The sequence below is a fragment of the Crocuta crocuta genome, unplaced genomic scaffold (assembly GCF_008692635.1).
Source record: "Crocuta crocuta isolate KB4526 unplaced genomic scaffold, BGI_CrCroc_1.0 scaffold407, whole genome shotgun sequence".
In the NCBI taxonomy this organism is placed as follows: Eukaryota; Metazoa; Chordata; class Mammalia; order Carnivora; family Hyaenidae; genus Crocuta; species Crocuta crocuta.
Genome location: NW_027551557.1, coordinates 3,537,857 through 3,556,970, shown reverse-complemented (window position 1 = coordinate 3,556,970; position 19,114 = coordinate 3,537,857). Strand labels below are relative to the sequence as shown.

At 41.6% G+C, this 19,114-nt stretch overlaps 1 protein-coding gene across 8 annotated transcripts in view; it reads right to left on the bottom strand.

The window, feature by feature from the left end:
* Positions 1-19,114, bottom strand: part of PLCB4 (phospholipase C beta 4) — a 166,992-nt gene that overhangs the window by 13,445 nt on the left and 134,433 nt on the right. For all 8 annotated transcript variants that reach the window (XM_077749141.1, XM_077749143.1, XM_077749142.1 and 5 more), the window contains 5 exons: positions 17,186-17,235; positions 17,018-17,083; positions 5,566-5,681; positions 4,199-4,274; positions 2,536-2,711 (listed from right to left, as the gene is read on the bottom strand). In XM_077749141.1, coding sequence (XP_077605267.1) covers positions 2,536-2,711; positions 4,199-4,274; positions 5,566-5,681; positions 17,018-17,083; positions 17,186-17,235 — 484 coding nt within the window. The remainder of the gene's footprint in view (positions 1-2,535; positions 2,712-4,198; positions 4,275-5,565; positions 5,682-17,017; positions 17,084-17,185; positions 17,236-19,114) is intronic.

Below are 19,114 nucleotides of genomic sequence, written 5' to 3'. Positions count from 1 at the left end.
TATCTTATTTCCTGTGAAAAGGCAGGAAAGAGACCGAATCAATGAGACATGGAAATGGGTCACCTACTGGGAAAGTAACAGTGATGAAATGGGATGAAGAGACATTATGTTTGCCCATAAAAATATAAAGATTTTTGAGCTTTGCCCTACATTTCTTGGGACCAGATGGTCTGGAAGAGAGACAGAGGATGTTGTGACCCTCACAAGTGACTTCATGTTTTCTGATGGCTCATGGGAATGAGGGGGACTAAATTATTTCAAATAAGCACAGGAAATAAGAAAAAAAAAGGATGTTTACATAAGGCCATGAATGACTGCGTGTGCCATAATGTCTGTGTGCACATGACAAAGACTCCTGGGTTATTTATATGTATATTAAAGGTGTACATTTTAGAGCACTGAAATAAATATTATTAGCAGAGAGTTTTTTCTGGAACCTACGGAGGGCTCCTTGAAACCCTGCCTGGAAATGAGTAACCAAGGAGTCAGGTGTTCTAAGGAGTATCTGTACTGTATCAAAAGGGATAGATAACACTGATACCCCAGAGGCAGAAATATGCATAGAAACTTCTAGGCCCAAGAAAATGACTCTCAAATTGTTCTTTAATTTAGTGTTAGTAAATTAACCATTTCTTTATTCATTCATTTGACAAGCATTTCTCAATGACCAAATGTTGCTGACCAGTATTAAGAAGGCAATATTTTTATTTATTTTGAAAGAGAGGGAGAGCGAACACGAGCAGGGGAGGGGTAGACAGAGGTTGAGAGAATCCTAAGTTCCACATTGGCAGCAAGCAGCCTGACACAGGGCTCCATCCCAAGGCCCTGATCATGGGATCATGACCTGAGTAGTGGAAATCAAGCTTAACCAACTGAGCCACCCAGACACCCCAAGAAGGCAAGATTTTGTAACCAAGAGCCACAGCTGTGATGGTGAAGAACAAACACAACCACAGGTTGCTTGAGAAAAGCTTAAACACTGCTGTTACTTGGGAAAGATGCCCCTGTAGTGCATTTATTTTTTTAAGGTAAATCAGTAATTAGCTTATGCTCTCTTTAAATAACTTCCTAAGCAATGCAGGAATTAGTTTACCTTTTTTTCTTTTGGACAATGCTTACTGTTGCAGGCTAACTTTTTTCTTTATTCAACTACAGGAGAGATTAGAATGGAGTGCCTCAGCCTGTGAAGTATCACTGAGTGAGGGTAAGATACCTACAATCTGGTATTGCAGCAGGGGTCAAAGACAGGGTGCTGGACAGACCTTTTTGTGTACTGAATCAAGAGCATCTCTAAGAGAAAAAAGAAAAGACAACTTCTAATCCTATACCATTAATAGAATGTTTTAAAATGGATAGAGTATAGGACATGCACCTACGGCAAACTTAGCATGATATACCTCATTTCCTTACTGTGAAAGAGAAAATTGGGAACTATGACAAAATGCATCACGTTCTTAGGGCCCCATCTCTCTCTCCAAAATGAGGCTGGGAAATCATGAAAGCACCCAGATAATTTACGCAGTTAGCATTTTAAAAACTTTTTTGTTTGCTTTGTGTGTATAATGCTTTTCTATTTTCTACTCTTTTGTGTATATCAATAGATCCTAACAGTGGCATACAGCAGGCTCGAAGGAGAAACTAGCAAGCTGCAACAAAGCTGGGATAAAAGGACATAAGTGACATCAACACTCTTCTGCCCGGGAGGGGGGGTTAAAGGGGGGGGTCCAGCTCATTTGTGGTATTTTAAATGCAATATTCCATTTGCTGAAGTTGGAAGAAACCCACATAAACTGATACTTCTTTGCTGTTTATTGATTAGGCCTCTCTTTCTACAATTCCCAGAAATCCTAATAACGTAAAGAAGGGTCTCACCACATTGAGCCATGGAGTGACCAGATCCAGTCTGATCTAGGAGCTTAACTGGTTGGTTTCTGTCTCCTGCTAAGGCTTCCCTTCCTATGAGGCTCCAGACCACTTTTCAAAGCCCAGTGTCAGCCCTGTCGCTCTGCGGAACCTCCAGGACCCTCTGGAAGCAGCCGAGCTCCTTCATGCTGTGCTGCTTTTTAGAGTGCATCATATGCTATTTGGAACTCAACTTAATTGTTCATGCGAGCGCTAATACCTTGTCAACACTTAAAATCATTTTTAATGTTCATTCATTTTTGAGAGAGAGACAGAGAAAGAGGGCCAGGGTCAGAGGCAGAAGGAGATACAGAATCTGAGGCAGCCTCTGAGCTGTCAGCACAGAGCCCGGTGTGGGGCTCGAGCCCATGAACCATGAGATCATGACCTGAGCCGAAGTCGGACTCTTAACTGACTGAGCCACCCAGGTGCCCCGACCTTGCCAACACCTGCAAGCACTTTAATGGCAGAGGCCATTTCTTACAGCTCCTATTTCTCCCCTCAACTGTATGACTGATACATGTCACAGCTCAGTATCACAGGTCAAGCTGATCTTCTTTCCTACCTTGGCTCACACACATTCCATCCTAATGTGAAATTAGGAGTTCACTCTGGAGAAGGCTCATGGCCTACCTGTCATGGGACAGTTTCAGCTGCTGGGTCTGCTGCTCGTGGGCGCTGATCAGCAGCTTCCGCAGGAGCTCGCACTGTTGGCTGAGGTGCAGGTCCCGGATCTCTTGCTCCTCAGCACTGTGCGTGTTGATCATTTCTGACCACTCCTTTGTGTGCTGGGCCACGATCTCTTTGACCTGTGTGGGGAAGAGGGGATGGTGCCACTTGGAACTCTCACAGATCAGGTATGAACTGAAAACACAGCATCAGTCCTGGATTTCAAATCCCACCCATCAATTTAGTTGGTCAATCAGTAGAAAAATACAACAATCAGAAAATATGTACTAATCCATGGGAATCAGGAGATCGTAGCTTATTAAAATAATTGATCACGTTGGGTCTAAATATTCAGCTGTGACCTGAGATTTCACTCCTTAACGTGTCCATGTTCCCTTTCATCCAGGCTGTGGGCTCCGTTATCGATTCTATCAGATTCTCCCCAGCTCCTCATGCCTTTCCAGCTTTATGTCCACAGGGCCACAGGTCTGAATGGACAGGTCTGTGTCCTCTTATCCCTGGATCATGACCCATTATGTCCACTGTAAGAGATGCCGGGGCAGAAAGTCTTCCCCTCCCCACATCCGTGCTCTTTGTAATGTGGTTTTGTCCCTTCCCTCATCAAGAGCTAGAGTCCATGTCCCCATCTCCGGCAATCTGGCTGACCTTGTGACTTGCTTCAGCCATGAGGCACTAGCAAATGTGGTACAAGAGGAAGCTTGGAAAATGCTTCCCCGTTTGCCATCTGGAACTCTGAGGCTACCCTGTGACAGAGCCTGCGCTAGCCTGTTGGAACGAGAAGTCATGTTGGAAAACGCAACCAGCATCCAGCCTGCCACCAGATACCTGAGTAGAGCCATCAAGCCCATCTGTCTGCAGACACATGAGTGAGACTAGTCACAATCAGGAGAACTACTCAATTGAGTACAGCCCAAATTTTGACCCCTGAATTGCATGCTGATAACAGGTAGTTGTCTTGAGCCACTACATTTTGACACAGTTTATTGCGCAGCAAAAGCTAACTGATATCCATGCAAAAACTTCTACTTTCCTATTTGTGCAAAGCTTCTAAAAATCATGGCATGTTGCACAGACATTAATTCTCAAACATTCTAGTTAAGAAGAGAGAGAGTAAAGAACTACTCTCCAAGACACATGGCTTACTGCCTGTGTAACTTCATCACAGAGTGGACACAAAACGCATAGCACTGAGGTGAGCCCGATGCGGGGCTCAAACTCATGAACCATGAGATCATGACCTGGGCTGAAGTCAGACGCTTAACTGACTGAGCCACCCAGTGCTCCTTTTGTTATATGTTTAATGTTACTTCTATAGGGAAGCATGTTCTGTATTTTATACAGTATTTCCTTTTAGTCAGTGTACTGTTTCACTTGATGCCTCTGAAGCAGACAACATAGATATATAGAAATGCTTATTTCTACAGATGAAGTAAAAAGTATTACATGAAAAGCATCTTCTCAAAACCAGTGAGTCTGGAACAGATGTGATTGCCTAGATCCCTGGACTTACCAAACTAGCTCCAAGTTACTGTTATTTCTGATTTATATTAGGTAGGGCTTCTAAAATATTACAAAGTATCTTCTGCAAAGATAGGCATTTTCTTACCTTAGATTTGTGATCTGATGTTAGTGTCTGAATTTTAATTTCTGTTTCTTTTTTCATTTCCAGACAATTACTTCCCCTGAGAATGGAAAAATCACAAATGTGTGCCAATGTTAGATATCTTCCCATTCCCATGAGCCTTTGCTCCAAAGCTTTCTAATGAAGACAATTTGTTCATCAAAAATGGGAGGCCATGGCTCATTGGGCAGCATGAGTATTTCTAGTAATAGATGTACACCTTACAAAATATCCACATCGTGATTACTCCATTCAGCCGCTACACAAAGAGACACTTCAGACCTAACAATGATTTCATTGTTAAGGGTATGTTGTCAGAGTTTCCGTTTTGGTTCCTGCATTTCTTTAGGCTGTTTTTCATTTATTCAATAAAATATTATCTGAGATAAAAACCAGAAAATAGGTCCTCAGCCTTGAAGTGAATTTTTAAGCTCTTTCTGGTTGTAAAGCCAGATTTTTGTCTTTTACACATGCCAGCAAGGCAGAAAATAGCATTTCTTGGCATCATAGGGCAATTTTTGCTTCTTATTCTATTGTGAGGAGGAAATATATACAAGGCAATTTCCCAGCAGCCATTACTGCTTATTTCAGTGATTATTTTTTTCCTTTTGGAATATCTATAGCATTGCTGAAACCAGAAGAGGTCCTGAGCTTGTCTTCAGCATATATGCTCTGATGTATTAGAGCCTAAGTCAGAATGCTTCATGATATTACTGAGAATGCCTCCGAGAGAGGCTATTCTCAAAATGCTAGGACTCTCATCAACCCATTACCTCTCAAGGGCTGGCATGGAGTCTGCTTTCTCTTTAGCCTGCAATTTGGTAAGCTTGCTGCATCGAAGAAACATCTCCCAGGCTTAATTCTAGATGAAATCTTTTATACTAAATGCAATGATAGGTTTTCTTTAACAGTCATATCTGGTGACATGAGCTAAAGATCCTTGTAATACTGAAAATCAAGATTGCATTTTTGTCTCCATGAATGGATCAACCTTATTATTTATTTTGTGGCGATGCAAAATGATTTCTGTAATTTCAAATTTTCCCAACTTTAGCATATCTTTCCTTCCCCCCCCCTTTACCTTAAAGATACCTGAGTTTTCCACCTGAGTGGAAGACACACGAGAGATGTAATTACTGTGTCATCAACCACTGGAACTTGAATAAAGCTCTTCTTTTCCACTTTAATCCCTGCCTTCAGCTGACTGAATCTCTTATTTTCCAGGAAAAACTTAAAGATGAACACACAGTCAAGACCAAGTTCTTCCTCGGCCTAAACAGTCAGCTGCACTGCGGAAAAAGACAAAATATAAAAAGGCGAAAAGGTTCCAGAAGGAAATAAAGAGCCATTACCCCTTCTTCTTCATTGCCTTCTCTAGGATTTTCTCATGCGTCGACTTCTCTTTGTCATACTGTGCCACAATTTTGTCAACTTGTGTGCAATGCAGCTTCTGCATGGTGCTGTGCTCCTAAAGAAGAAGGATCTGCAGTTACAAGCTGGACTCTTCCCGGTGGTTAATAAACTTCACCTATGTTGGGCTGGCATGATTTTCCTCAGCTTTCCCAGAATCTTGGTTTAGAAATCAAGGAGTAACCAATTCTGAGAACTGGAAGGATCTCCAACCTCCCACCCAACACAAGAGCTTCTTGAACAGGGGCATCCCCAACAAGGGAGTCCATAGTCTCAGCCTAATGAACATGGCGCCCTCAAAGGGCATCCCTGACTACCTCAGGGCAGTACAATCAGCCTGAAGTCCTGTCTTCTACACACCCATGTTCTTCACAGGACTTCAACACGCTCGTCTTTGTTCTGCTAATACACCTAATGAGTCCACAGACCCTTCCACACATTGGTCCTCAAATACCCAAGTTCAGCTACCATATTTTCTCTTTTTCACATGCTAACGATTTACATGTGACATGGCTTCTAGACATCCAGCATGTCTTGAAAGGTCTTAAATACCATGACCCAATACTGAGTACTGCCAGTGGTTGTCACTGTTAGCTGACTTCAAATCCTCATCACGGGGTTCTTCCCCTGGCTTCCTCAGCTAGATCTATCCACAAGGAGGGCATAATGTCCAGGAGCTGTGGCCGTCAGTGTTACAGAGATTTAAAATATTTCCCTGTCTGCTTCATGTCATCACTGAACTTGAGGCTACAATACTTTGAAAATAAGAGGTTTTCCATAAACGTTCTTTTTTCCTGGTAACTTAGCCACAGCCAGTGACTTTTCTGAAGTCAGATTTCCTTAGCTTCTCAGCAGGCCAAACAGAGCAGAAATCAGCACAATCAATGATATCCACCCCTACGTGATACTTGATATTACATCCTAGTCTTATCTTGAGAAACTAGAGATGGAATGACATGGAAGACTGAAAGGGACAGATGTTTCTCAGGTTATATAACCTCCCTCACAGTCATATTTCCTTTTACTATGAGAGAGAGAGAGAGAGAGAGGAAAGCGCGCACATGTGCATGCACACATTAGTGGGGGAGGGGCAGAGGGAGAGAGAGAATCTTAAGCAGACTCTATGCTCAGCACAGAGCCCATCATGGGGTTCCATCCCAGGACGTGGGCTGAAATCAAGAGTTGGACACTCAAGTGACTGACCAGACAAGCACCCCTCCTTTTACTTATTTTTTAAAGTGACTTAATTAAAAAAAATTCTTCCTAAGGTACACTAGACTTTAAGGAAACCTAATTTATGAATGTCTTTAAAAGATTTCATAAAATATAAAAGAAGTGATTTATAATTTTTCCAAGATTTCCTAAATTTCCCAGGGCCATTCATCAATTAACATAGGACTTGATCTATAATTTGTTTACACATGTATTTTTTTGAAACACATTAAAGCACATGTTCCTGGAATTCTTGTCCAGTTGGATAAATGCCTTTGGGAGAAGTCATGGAGGAAGGTGGTGCTGGGTGCGGAGGTTCTCAGAACAGGAATTGATAATGGGGATAACAGGGTGGCCCAAGGTGATGCTATCTTGCTGTGGATTTGGGGTCAGGGAACTGTTTATAACAGTATCTTGCTTAATCTGTGGTTGGAACACTTCATAAATCTAGCCACATTCCTAATGTATGTGCCTTTTGTGGTATAAACACATTTCAGCCAGGGTTTTTGCAATGTGGCATTGAGTTCAGGCCATGGGTTCTTCAGTCTCAAATCCTGGGACAAGTCACTGAGCCTCTTGATCTGTTCATGTTTATAACTGGGAGAGCAGTACTGAGTTCACAGGGTTGTTAGGATTAAAAGTAAATATAATATCAATCCTATTTCAAATGCCTGCTAAACCTTATTCAAAATATAATAACCTGTTTATATTGTTCAATATCCATGATAATATAGAGTGTGACTTGGGATAAGGGACAGCAATTAGAAAATTAAATCAATAAACCTTCCTTCCATGCAGAATCAACTGCCTCAGGAATCCACATGTTAACATATCCTTATTTGAAAGTATTTAACTAATCTTGCATTGTTGTGGACAAAAACAAGCCTACCAAAATGCCCTACTATTAATCTTCCTTTTAAGATTGAAAGGCCTTATGCCTGCTCAGTACATGTGTTAATTCTTCTGGGCAAATCAATAAGGGGTTCCATGCAAGTGCAGATTCAAACACATTAAGAATCTTTCCTATGTGATCTTTCTGCTTTCCTGTTTCTTGCAAGAATCAAAGGGAGGGCGGAGAAGGTTGTTTCTTTAAATATCCTAGCACAGCACAAGAAAAGGAGAGGCTTTGAGGCTTAGAAGTAAGTTGACAGACTGTTTCTTCAGGAAATATTCTGGTGAATCTTATTCACCCAATTAGATACAAGGAATGAAGCTGTTTGTGCCAGAAAGTTGTTCATGATGGATTCCAGTAGGTAAGATTATGCTCTATGAGGGCGGGGCAAATCTTTGCTTACCAGTACACGGCACAAAGGTTGGCACATAGCAGGTGCTCAATAAATGTTTGTTGTATGAATTAAAAAAAAAATAGCAAGGGAATACAGCAAGAAGGCTTGGACTCTGGTTTTAGCTCAGCCAAGGAGTAGTCAAGTGGCCTTGTGAAACACATACTAATCTTTCCAGCATTCACTTTCTTTAAGAGAAAACTGAACAAGATCCACTTGCCCAACCTAATTCATGGGTGGGTTATGAGCTGCAAAGTTACCTAATGTATACAGACAGCATATGAAAAACTAGAAGCATACTGAATTGCAATGATTACAGTTGATACAAGTAACAAGAAACTTGGTCTTGAAAAATGATATCTGTGTTTCTCTATGTGCTCAAAATGATTCCTCTGTGGTAGGCAGTGATCATGGAAATGTTTGGGGATAATCTGCTTTCTAGATACCAACTTCTCCTTTTACAAAGGAATGGGGTCCTAATTACTGATCATTGTGTGATTGAGGGTCAACCTTCAGCTTCCCAAAGTATAAAAGGAGCCGGGGAATGATCTCTCAGTCCATTTTTACTCAGAACAAATCTATCATTGATTTTATTCTTTGGTCATGAATTAAGTCATGACACGTTATGGAAGAGGCATACATATTTTTTCATTCATTCAGGTCAAGAGTATCAAAATTAAATGTGTTCACTGAAAAGTCAATCTTAATTGGGACATTTTGAGGATAGAGTACACGTACAGCTTTTAGCAGAATTTATGTTTCCTACTGGAGTGAAGAACATTTTGGGAAAAACGTTTGCTGCAATTCATTCTTGTGACTGATGGACAGAGGGCGTGAATGACTGCACCACAGATCTGGCTGGAAAATCGGAGTAAATCGTGTTTGCTCAGCATGTGACTCCGAGGTCACCAGTAAGCTGCCTCTGTGGGTGGCTGCTGTGTCTCTGGCCCTTTCAACTTCATAACAGACTTACGGGTCTGGCATTGAGGTCTTACTATGAATTACAATTGATGAGTTTAACAGCAGTCTTGATGTTATCAGTTAAATTGCTTATAGAGCAAAGAACAAATTTTCTATTAGTAGCTTTACTGAAATGCCAAATGTTAGTTTCACAAGCATTTCATTTGACTCATCTGATGGTGATGTTCAAACTGGTGGCCCAACAGACAAATCCAATCTACAAATGTTAAGCCCACTCCTCAATCCCACACGGTGTTTTGAAAGAAGATTGAATTAGGGGCCAATATTTAAAGATCTGGAAGTTCATCTAAGACTAGATTTTGAGTCCCGTTTTGAGGATGGAGCGGGCCCAAGGACTCTCAAGGCTCCAATGGTGGGAGCTAAGTCTGACTTGCCTCTTGAATGGGAATGAATGCTCTTCTGCCTTCTGTATCTGGCCAACTTCCTTCTTATTTGGTCCCTATAGGTATTTACGTTGTAATTATTCCTCTAACGTGTTATTGGGGATACTTAGCCAACTTTGGGTTTTATTTGCTCTAAGGATTTGACCACATCAGACAATTGAAAAGTATGCCTACTTCTTAATCAAAGAAACCCTATTTCTAGACTCTACTGAGTCATGCATTAGGAGAAATTACTGTTGCTTAGTTCTGTTTTTGCTGTGTCTCATCTAATGGACACTTGAAAACCATTCTCCTGGTTTCCACTTCAAATTGAAGAGCTGGTTCTAGAAAGTGAGAGACACATTAAATGCTGATTGCCAGCCAGCTGCACTCACAGAGTCAAAAGCAATGGCCATTGACCTCTACTGTTTTCTAAAATCTAGGCATATTAGTTAGCATCCTGATCTCATTTGAGGCTCAAATGGTCATTATCCCTGACTTTTCTTCTCAGTATCCTAAAAGCAGCTCACACACCTATTTCTATGGCTCTCTTGCAAGTGATAGATCCTCTTACACCAGAATTCCTCTTCCATCCTGTGGCTAACCTTCGAGGTCAGAAATAAGATTTCTTTTGCATAATACATTTGTATCTTAAGCCATTGGGATTTAGCTCATGGGTTCTCTGCTTCCCTGTAGGTCTAAGCAGTGGCATTATTTAAGCTGACGTGTAAAAGCAGAGAGTGCACTGCAGTAATAACATGGACTAGGTAGGAGACTCTGTTATTAGCTGCCAACTGCCAAGGTTGATGCATGGTTGGGAGGGTACAGCCTGGGCCAGGTTCCCTCTTCAGTAGTTGCTTTATAACTGAAGGCCTTAGGATGGCAAATCTTAGCCCATCTTAGGTGGCTTCAAAATAGTTAAAAAGGGTTTATAGATGTTGTTTCACAGAAAGGCTGGGGTATTTATTCTCACTATTGCTTGACAACAGGTCAAAATCTGTTTTTTTTTAAGGAGGACTGGTCTATAGCTTAGTGGCAAGTAGGGGGGCTTCCACCAGGGGTCAAGGGACAGTAAAGTGTGCCAAATAATATTCCTAATGACACAATTCTCGAAATGTAATGTGTGCAGGAGAGGAGCTTATTTACTTCTGAGAGCTCTTCTTGGCAATTATAACTAAATCTCAGATGCAAGAATATGCATGTTTTATAAAGCCTATAACTCTTGGCTTAAGGATCATATGGTGAAAAAAACAGTTCCAAAGGAAGGCAAGATATTTGTGCCCTGATAGAATCATGATGGCTCTTAAAAACCCTTTACTAAGACCATCAAGAAGATGTGAGAAAGAAAAATCAATGTGTGAAAACTCAGAGGTAATGCAGTAGAGTAGTTAAGCCCTTGAGTTCCACTACTGGGTATTACTCAAAGAAAACACTAATTTAAAAATATGTATACATCTCTGTAGTTATAATAGCCAAGATATGGAAACAATGCAGGTGTCAACTGACTGACAGATAAAGAAGATGAAAGGTAACTGTGTGTGTGTATATATATGTGTGTGTACATACGTACGTACGATGGAATATTATGCAGCCATAAAAAGATGAGATCATGCCATTTGCAATAACATGGATGGACCTAGAGGGTATTATGCTAAGTAAAATAAGTCAGAGAAAGACAAATACCATATGATTTCACTACTATGGGATCTAAAAACACCAAAAATGGGTGCCTGAGTGACTCAGTTGGTTAAGCATCCAACTTTGACTCAGTCACAGTCTCACAGTTGGTGAGTTCGAGCCCTGCCCTGGGCTCTGTGCTGACAGCTTGGAGCCTAGAGCCTGCTTCAGATTCTATCTCTCTCTCTCCATATATATATCCCTCCCCTGCTCTCATTCTGTCTCTCTCAAAAATAAACAAACATAAAAAAAAATAAAACCCAAACCAAGTGAATAAACAAATGAGAAGCAGAATGAGACCTCTAAATACTGACTGATGGTTGCCAGAGAAGACAGGGTTGGGAGGATGAGCAAAATCGGTGAATGGGAGTGAGAGATAGATCCTGGTTATAGAATGAATAGGTCACAGGAATAAAAAGTACAGCAGAAGGAATAGACTCAATGGTACTGTAATAGCCTTGTATGCTGACAGATGCAGCTCCACTTCTTGTAAGCACAGCACAGCATATAAACTTGTCAAATCCCTACCTCGCACTCCTGGAACTAATTTAACATCGTAGGTCAACGATACTCAAAAATAATTGGAAAAAAGGGGTGTGGGGCATGAGTTCTGGAGTCAGAATTTTAATTCACATCATGGCTCTGGCATTTAAAAGCTAGGTCATTTAGTCAAGCTGTGTTAAATGTAAATGATCTCCTCTGATAAATGCCTGGTAGAAAGTTTACAAAAATGGCCCCAATTCTTTCTCTTTCTGTATCTACCCCCTTCACCCCCCACTTTGTAAGGTGACTTTGTGGCTCCTCTTGTTAAGAAGTAGAGTCCTCAGCCCCTGAATCCGGATCTGCCTCAAGACCTGCTTTAGCCAGGAGAACGAGATGGAAGGGAGTACATGCCATTCTGAGCTGAGGCTTCAACAACTCTCGTGTGCTCCTTCTTGGTCTCCTGAAACTCATACCAAGTGAGTCACTAGCCAGCCTGAAGGTGAGAGGCCACATAAAACAGACTCGAAGTGGCTCAGTAGAGGCCCCCGAAATCAGCCAGTGCCCCTCTCCCCAGGCCCCAGCTGCCCACTACCCGTCAAACTGGCCATGACAGCAGACGCAGAAATGAACCCAGCTGCATCCTCCAGCCAAACCAGCCCTAACGGCTGACCCACAAAATCATGAGCTAATAAATGGCTGATGTTTTAGGTCTGTACATTTGGCAGTACTTTGTTATTCAGACAGATACGAGAACTTCTGTCCAGAACTCCTGATCCAAATTAATATAATTATAGTACTCCTTTATGTAATTGTTACAGGAATGCCTACGAGTAAGTGCTCAGATAAACTTCAATGTATATTAGCCAGCTTTACCATTTTAAAGTACTGACAGAAAAATCAGTGTTAGGATAAGAAAGTTCAAATTGAGATGAGGCTCTAAGTATCCAATGGAAAGACATATATATCCTTCTCTCCTCCTTTACTGGCTTTCCCTTTTTCAGTTTTAAAGACAAGTGTGTTTGCAGAGTGGGCCTCAGTATGTATTAGGCAAGTAGGCATTCGTGGAAATCCTTCATCTCAGAAGGTAGTTCAGATGAGACCATGGAAAATACTAGGGAAATAGTATAGACTGAAAAATAACAGGAAACTTATAGACAGAAAGCTCTAATTATTTGAAATTATATGCAAAACCTTGTATAGTTAAAATAGATGAAACATATTTTTTTTAATTTTTAATTTTTTAATTTTAGAGAGAGTGAGAGAAAGCTCAAGCAGGGGAGGGGGCAGAGGGAGAGAGAGAATCCCAAGCAGGCTCCACACTCAGTACAGAGCCCAATATAGGGCTCGATCCCATGACTCTGGCATCATGATCTGAGCCAAAATGAGAGTCGGACGCTCAACCAACTGAGCCAACCAGGCACCCCTGGAATGAATTTTTAATAAATGTAGATTATGTGGTGAGTTGTAAAACATGTGTGTTCAAAATAAGCAAATAAGGCTTGTTAGCAGCATTAACTGGTTATATTACTCTAGGCAAGAGACTCTCACCTCCTTCATTTTATTCATGTCTAGAATGTGGACAGTGTTATTTGGGTTTGGGGGATACTGTGAGGATCTGAGAATACATATAAAATGTGTAACACAAAACTGGCATTAAATAAATGTTAGTCTTATTAGTAGTTTTGTAAAAACTAAAAACGTTTGTAAAAGCACTACAGAATTTAGAATTCATAAATTATACTTCTGAGGCAGTCTGAATAAAAAAAAAGTGGGTCCTCTGTGTCTTGAATGTGGAAGAAGGGATTCATTTATAAGCTTATAATCTCACACTTGGAAGTGAACTTCTGTGTTGCATGAGGATATGAAAACAAGCTGTGAAATGCAATACTCTGCTCAGAAATGCTTCTGAAAAGGCCTCTGAAAAACAATAGGCAAGCAAAGCATATTTTACTGTGGCAATTTACTCTGTAGCTTGACCTAAGGAATTTTGAATGCTTCCTCCAAAAAGTGTAGTAATGAAGGTCCATACAAATTCGGATATGCGGATTCAGGGAGATTTAACATCTCCTTTTAGGTGTTGGTTCCATTATAATATGGGGCTCGAAGAAGCTCCTTTGTTTTCTAAAAATGAAAGCAACATAGATTCTCTCAGCCATCTGGGATTTACTAGTCATGACACAACATGGAAATGTCCCTGCTAACAAGAGTGAAGAAAGGGATGTGGCTGAATTAAGTGCAGTATTATCTGAGGTAGAGGGGAAGATCCACCAAGGGCAACTCTAAATTGCTCACAGAAAAATAATTTTCCACCTACTAATGGACTGAGTGTTCTGTCCCCGCCCCTCCAAATTCCTATGTTGAAGCCCTAATTCCCAATGTGGTGAAATTTGGAGATGGGGCCTTTGGGAAGTGATTAGGTCATGAGGGTAGAGCCCTCATGAATGTGATTAGTGCCCTTATAAGAGACATGAGAGAATGTTAGCCCTTTCCAGCATGTGAGGACACAGCAAGGAAGTTATCTCAAATCCAGAAAGGGTGCTCTGAATATGCTACACTTTGACCTTGGACATCCAGCCTCTATACTTAAGAAACAAATGTTTGTTGCTTAAGCTGTCCAGCCGATTTGTTACAGTGGCTCAAGCTGATGAAGACACCATCTTTGCCACTTTTCTGATGAAACAAATGGGTCTGTTTGTCAACCTGAGTCAGTTTAGACTCAAAAGTTCAGAGAAGGATATCAACAGACAACTCTGCTCAGTAGTATGTAGGTCAAGGTCTAAAGAGCTGAGGATCATCTTTCCTTAGTAGCTGTACAGGTAACCAGCGTCCTGACATTGTCCAAACTAAATGGGGATTTTCATAGCAAGCCATGTGCCCCCATTGCATTTGCTGCAGCAAGGGGAACTTGTTTACTTATCAAAGCATCTAACATTCTTCATGCAATATTGCAGTAAGAATATGGTTCTAGACTCAGATGGCTTGGGTTCAAATTCTGGCTCTGCTGCTCTCCTATGGTGGGACGTTAGTTCAGTTCCTTAACTTCCCTAATCCTTAATTTCTTAACTTAACATGCAAAATCGAGACTTAAAGAGAATTTGCCTTATAGGGTGGAGAGTATTAAATGAGATGATATATGTAAAGTGCTGAACACAGCATCTGGAAAACACTTTGCATGCAAAAATTCTAGCAGCTATGATTATTTTTATTACTGGTCACGTCTCAAGGAAGTACTTAATGGGGGTGAGGTTGAAAGTTGAAACTTCCAAAGAGCCCACAGGCCCTGGAGATGTCAGCATCAATGACAGAGGTCCAAGTTAAATGGAAAGAAAATTTGGGGGATCATACATTGCCATACGGCTACCAATTCCATCCCTAATAATCAAAGGTAAGTCGCATTCTTCCTCATTTCCTTTTCTTCCTCTCTTCTGTTGCCTTTCCATATTCTAGGTTGTTGCCAATGACGAACAAAATCGAAAACACTACTTTAAGCAGATCTGTCTCCTACACTTCTGAAAATCTGTGGCAAGTCTCCCCTCTGGGCAATAAGAAGGAATTTCATTCAGTGGACTTATCATGAAATTTAGGAGCAAATAGTCTGTGGAGAGACCTCTAGATCAGCAAATGCACTACATCATCCATTCAATAATATGGGGAATATTACTAGGCCAAGGATAGGCTGAGTTTCTCAAAGTGGCACAAACTTAAATGTGGGCCACAAGCTCTGCATTAAAAAAAAACCATTTAAAAATTATTTATTTTGAGAGAAAGAGAGAAAGAGAAAGAGAGCGTGCAAGCGAGAGAGCGAGCAGGGGAGAGGCAGAGAGAGAGTGAGAGAGAGAAAGAATCCCAAGCACGTTCCTTCCACTCTGTCAGTGCAGAGCCCAATGCACGGCTTAAACTCACAAACCACGAGATCATGACCTGAGCTGAAATCAAGTCAGATGCTTGACTGCCTGAGCCACCCACCCAGGCGCCCCACGTTTTTTAAATATCTGGAGTGATTCGGAGATACTTCATTCAAGTCTAGCTCTACAGGAGAAGCCTTGGTTTGAGGTCTGAGTCACAGTACAGAGAAGTGGGCCTCAAGATGAGTTTTAAAAAACTCAGAAGTCCTTTCAAGCTAAGAAATTAAGCCTCTCTTGCTCCACCTGCCCTTAAGGGATGAACACACACATTACCCTTCCAGCCCCAGTGGCCGTCACGATCCATCTTGCAGGAAAGAGGTATCGTGTTTTCCTCCTGTCTCTGGGAGGAGTGGCTTGGAGCAGGATGACATCGGAATACTGCAAAGTGTTCAGCCCACACGAGAACTCTGGAGGCCAGCTGCTGTTCTTCTCTTAAATTTGCAACCAGCTCTTACAATTTCTCACCATCACTGTCAAAAAAACCTCTTCTTATGGGCGAAGAGGAAAAACAACTCTATTTCAGAAGTAGGCCACTGAACAGAGTTTGCATAATGGGGAAAGTGAGAAAGGCCCTCTCTCTGAGCCCTGGTGAGAAAGTCAGAGCTGGCTAGCACCTCCCCCCGTGCCCTGTGTGTGGCAAACAACTTGCCAGCGACCCAGGGGATTTTGGTGCTTCTAGGAGGAGACTAAGCTGGTCTTCAAGGGTCTGGCTAGGGCCCACTATTTAAAATTTTTTTTAAACATTTATTCATTTTTGAGAGACAAAGTGTGAGCAGTGGAGGGGCAGAGGGAGAGCAAGACACAGAATCTGAAGCAGGCTCCAGGCTCTGAGCAGTCAGCACAGAACCTGACACGGAGCTTGAACACACAGACCACAAGATCATGATCTGAGCCAAAGTTGGATGCTTAACCAACTAAGCCACCCAGGGACCCCTAGGGCCCATTATTTTAAATAAAGTCTGACTATTAAACAATTTTTAAAGTTTATTTATTTTGAGAGAGAGAGAGTGAGCAAGCGAGCGAACGTTCACAGGCGGGGGCAGAGAGGAGAGAAAGAATTCCAAGCAGGCTCTGCACTGATGGGAATGTGGGGTTCAAACTCACAAGCCATGAGATCATGACCTGAGCTGAGATCAAGAGTTAGATGCTTACCAGACTGTGCCACCCAGGCACCCCATGATTATTAATTTTTAAATGGGTGAAGCTTTGTTATGCTTTTGAGGTAACTGTTAGAAATGCAGATTATAAATCAGTGACAAGCAATCCCAAATGGATTCTGTTTTCAAACTTCATTTCTAACCAGTTAAGATCAAGGCACTACTGTCCAGTTGGTTGGTGTCAGTTTCTAGGCCATGTTTTTGCCTGTGAAGACTTCACTCCTCCATCACACAAAATAATAGCTTGCGGGTTTCATCTGAGAGCTAAAAGTAAAGACAGACTGGCAAACAGAGTCACACACACATATGCACAAACACATTCAGCACAAAGTACCTTGGCATGTTTCTTCTTTAAAGAATTTAGCTCCTTCTGTTGTTTCTTTAAGTGCTTCAAGTAAGCCTGTGGAAGAAGCAAAGATGAATACATCTGGTGAGAAACAGAAATGTATTGGTTTCACCAATATGCGTAATAGAAGAGTGCTTGCAACATGAGCAATTTTACCTTCATCTGCTTTAAATCTTCTATCCTCACTTGAGGGATAAGTTCGATACCTTAAAAAAAATTAAAGCACTGTGTGTATTAAAAATTAAAGAGAATAATTGATAATATAAAATTCATCATTTTGAAATCTCATCTGAAGACAATGAAGCAGCTTTACATGTAATGTTACGGATATAAGCATCTTAATTTCTTATTACAAAGCAATTAACTAGACAATTGGCAAGCTTATCGTCTTAGTTCAGGTTCCTTATAAACAGAGCCTGAGTCAGAGTTCCATGTGCACTCAACTTACTGAAAGGTGCTCGGGAGAAACCCTTAGGGCAGCAAGAGAAGCAGAATGGGGCAGAGGAAGAAGGTAGGGGGTGTGTATTTCTAGTGGAAATCCAACCTCAGCCTGACCCTTCAGAGAGCTCTTCAGCATACATGGCCCTCTGGGGTTGTTCTACCTCGAGGTAAGAAGACAGGACTTTTGTAACCCCCTAACAGTCAGCCAATGGCTTCAGAGATAGGACAAAGCCTTCCAGGCATTTCCAGACAAGGGAACCCCGACAGTCTGAGAGGGCAATCCTCTGAGAGGGTTGCTGCTGTGATTTGAAATCAGCCCATACACATAGCAGCTGGGAGACAGGGTGCCAAACCCACAAAGGAGATCTGATCAGGCACCACAGCATCTGTTAACATTACTTTTATCTTCGTACATCGTACCAGTCAAATACCTCCCAGCTCTTTTCTCACCTCCTTGTCAGCAAAGAGCCAAACTTTTTCCCCAGCTTCTTTTACCAAATTTAATTTTGAAGCAATATGCTATTGAGCACAGCCATGGTTTCAACATATAGGAAATCCTGAATTCAAACCATTTTATAACAGGATGCGGTCATGAGGACCTGGAGTAACATACTAAATTACCCTGCCAGTGGAGTGATGCTAGGCCAGGTGTCGTCATGGCAACCACAGTTGTACAAGAATCCCCATTTTGTCTGACTGCAGATTTTCATCTTAGACAAACAAAATGTGTGCCCGGTACTATAACTGATTTCCATTAGAATCCCAAAAAGCTAGGTATGAGATGTTCAAGAAAGATAGGATTGAGTCCCAGGCTCTTGTTTTTCAGTTTTATTTATTTTAAGAAGATGTGCACAGCCCATGTGAGGGTGGGAAGGTGGGGAAGAGAGTCATGGCTAAGAGGAATCAGTCCTGTGATTTATAACATTTATGATAAGGGTGTCCCAGGAACACGGGGTTACTCCCTGATCTCTTATGTCTGACATACAAGCTAACTCCCTGCTTTACAGCCAAGAGTGAGAGGCAATGAATCCTGGCTTCCAAGCTTTGTTCTCTCTTCTGTAAAATGAACAGAGTACTGGGGTGCATGTGAGGTCCTCCAGAGAGCTAACAAATATAAAGAGTTGACCTAGTCCAGTGAGACTTCCTTTTTGGTCTTGGTTAAAGTAAATCTTGATAAACAGGAACCTATGGAAACATGAACTTGGTTTTTGCATTTTTTTAGAAAGATTGAAACAATTTGTAAAAATCATAGCTTTATGAACGACTTAGCCAGAAAAAGCCCACACGCTACAGAGCCGGGATGGGTCCATGTGCAGTTGCCTCTGTTGGTCTACAGAAGTGGGTCTAAGAGAACTTTTGGCAACAGTGGCCATGTTCCATATGTGAGCTGTCCAACAACAGAGAGCCACTAGCTACATGTGGCTCTTGGGCACCTGAAACGTGGCTAGTGCAACTGAGGAGTTCATGGGTTAATTTTTTAAAAAAATTTTTAAAAATGTTCACTTTTAAGAGACAGAGACATACAGAGCAGGAGTGGGGGAGGGGCAGAGAGAGAGAGAGAGAGAGAGAGAGAGAGAGAGAGAGGATCCAAAGCAGGCTCCAGGCTCTGAGCTGTCAGTACAGAGCCCAATGCGGGGCTTGAAC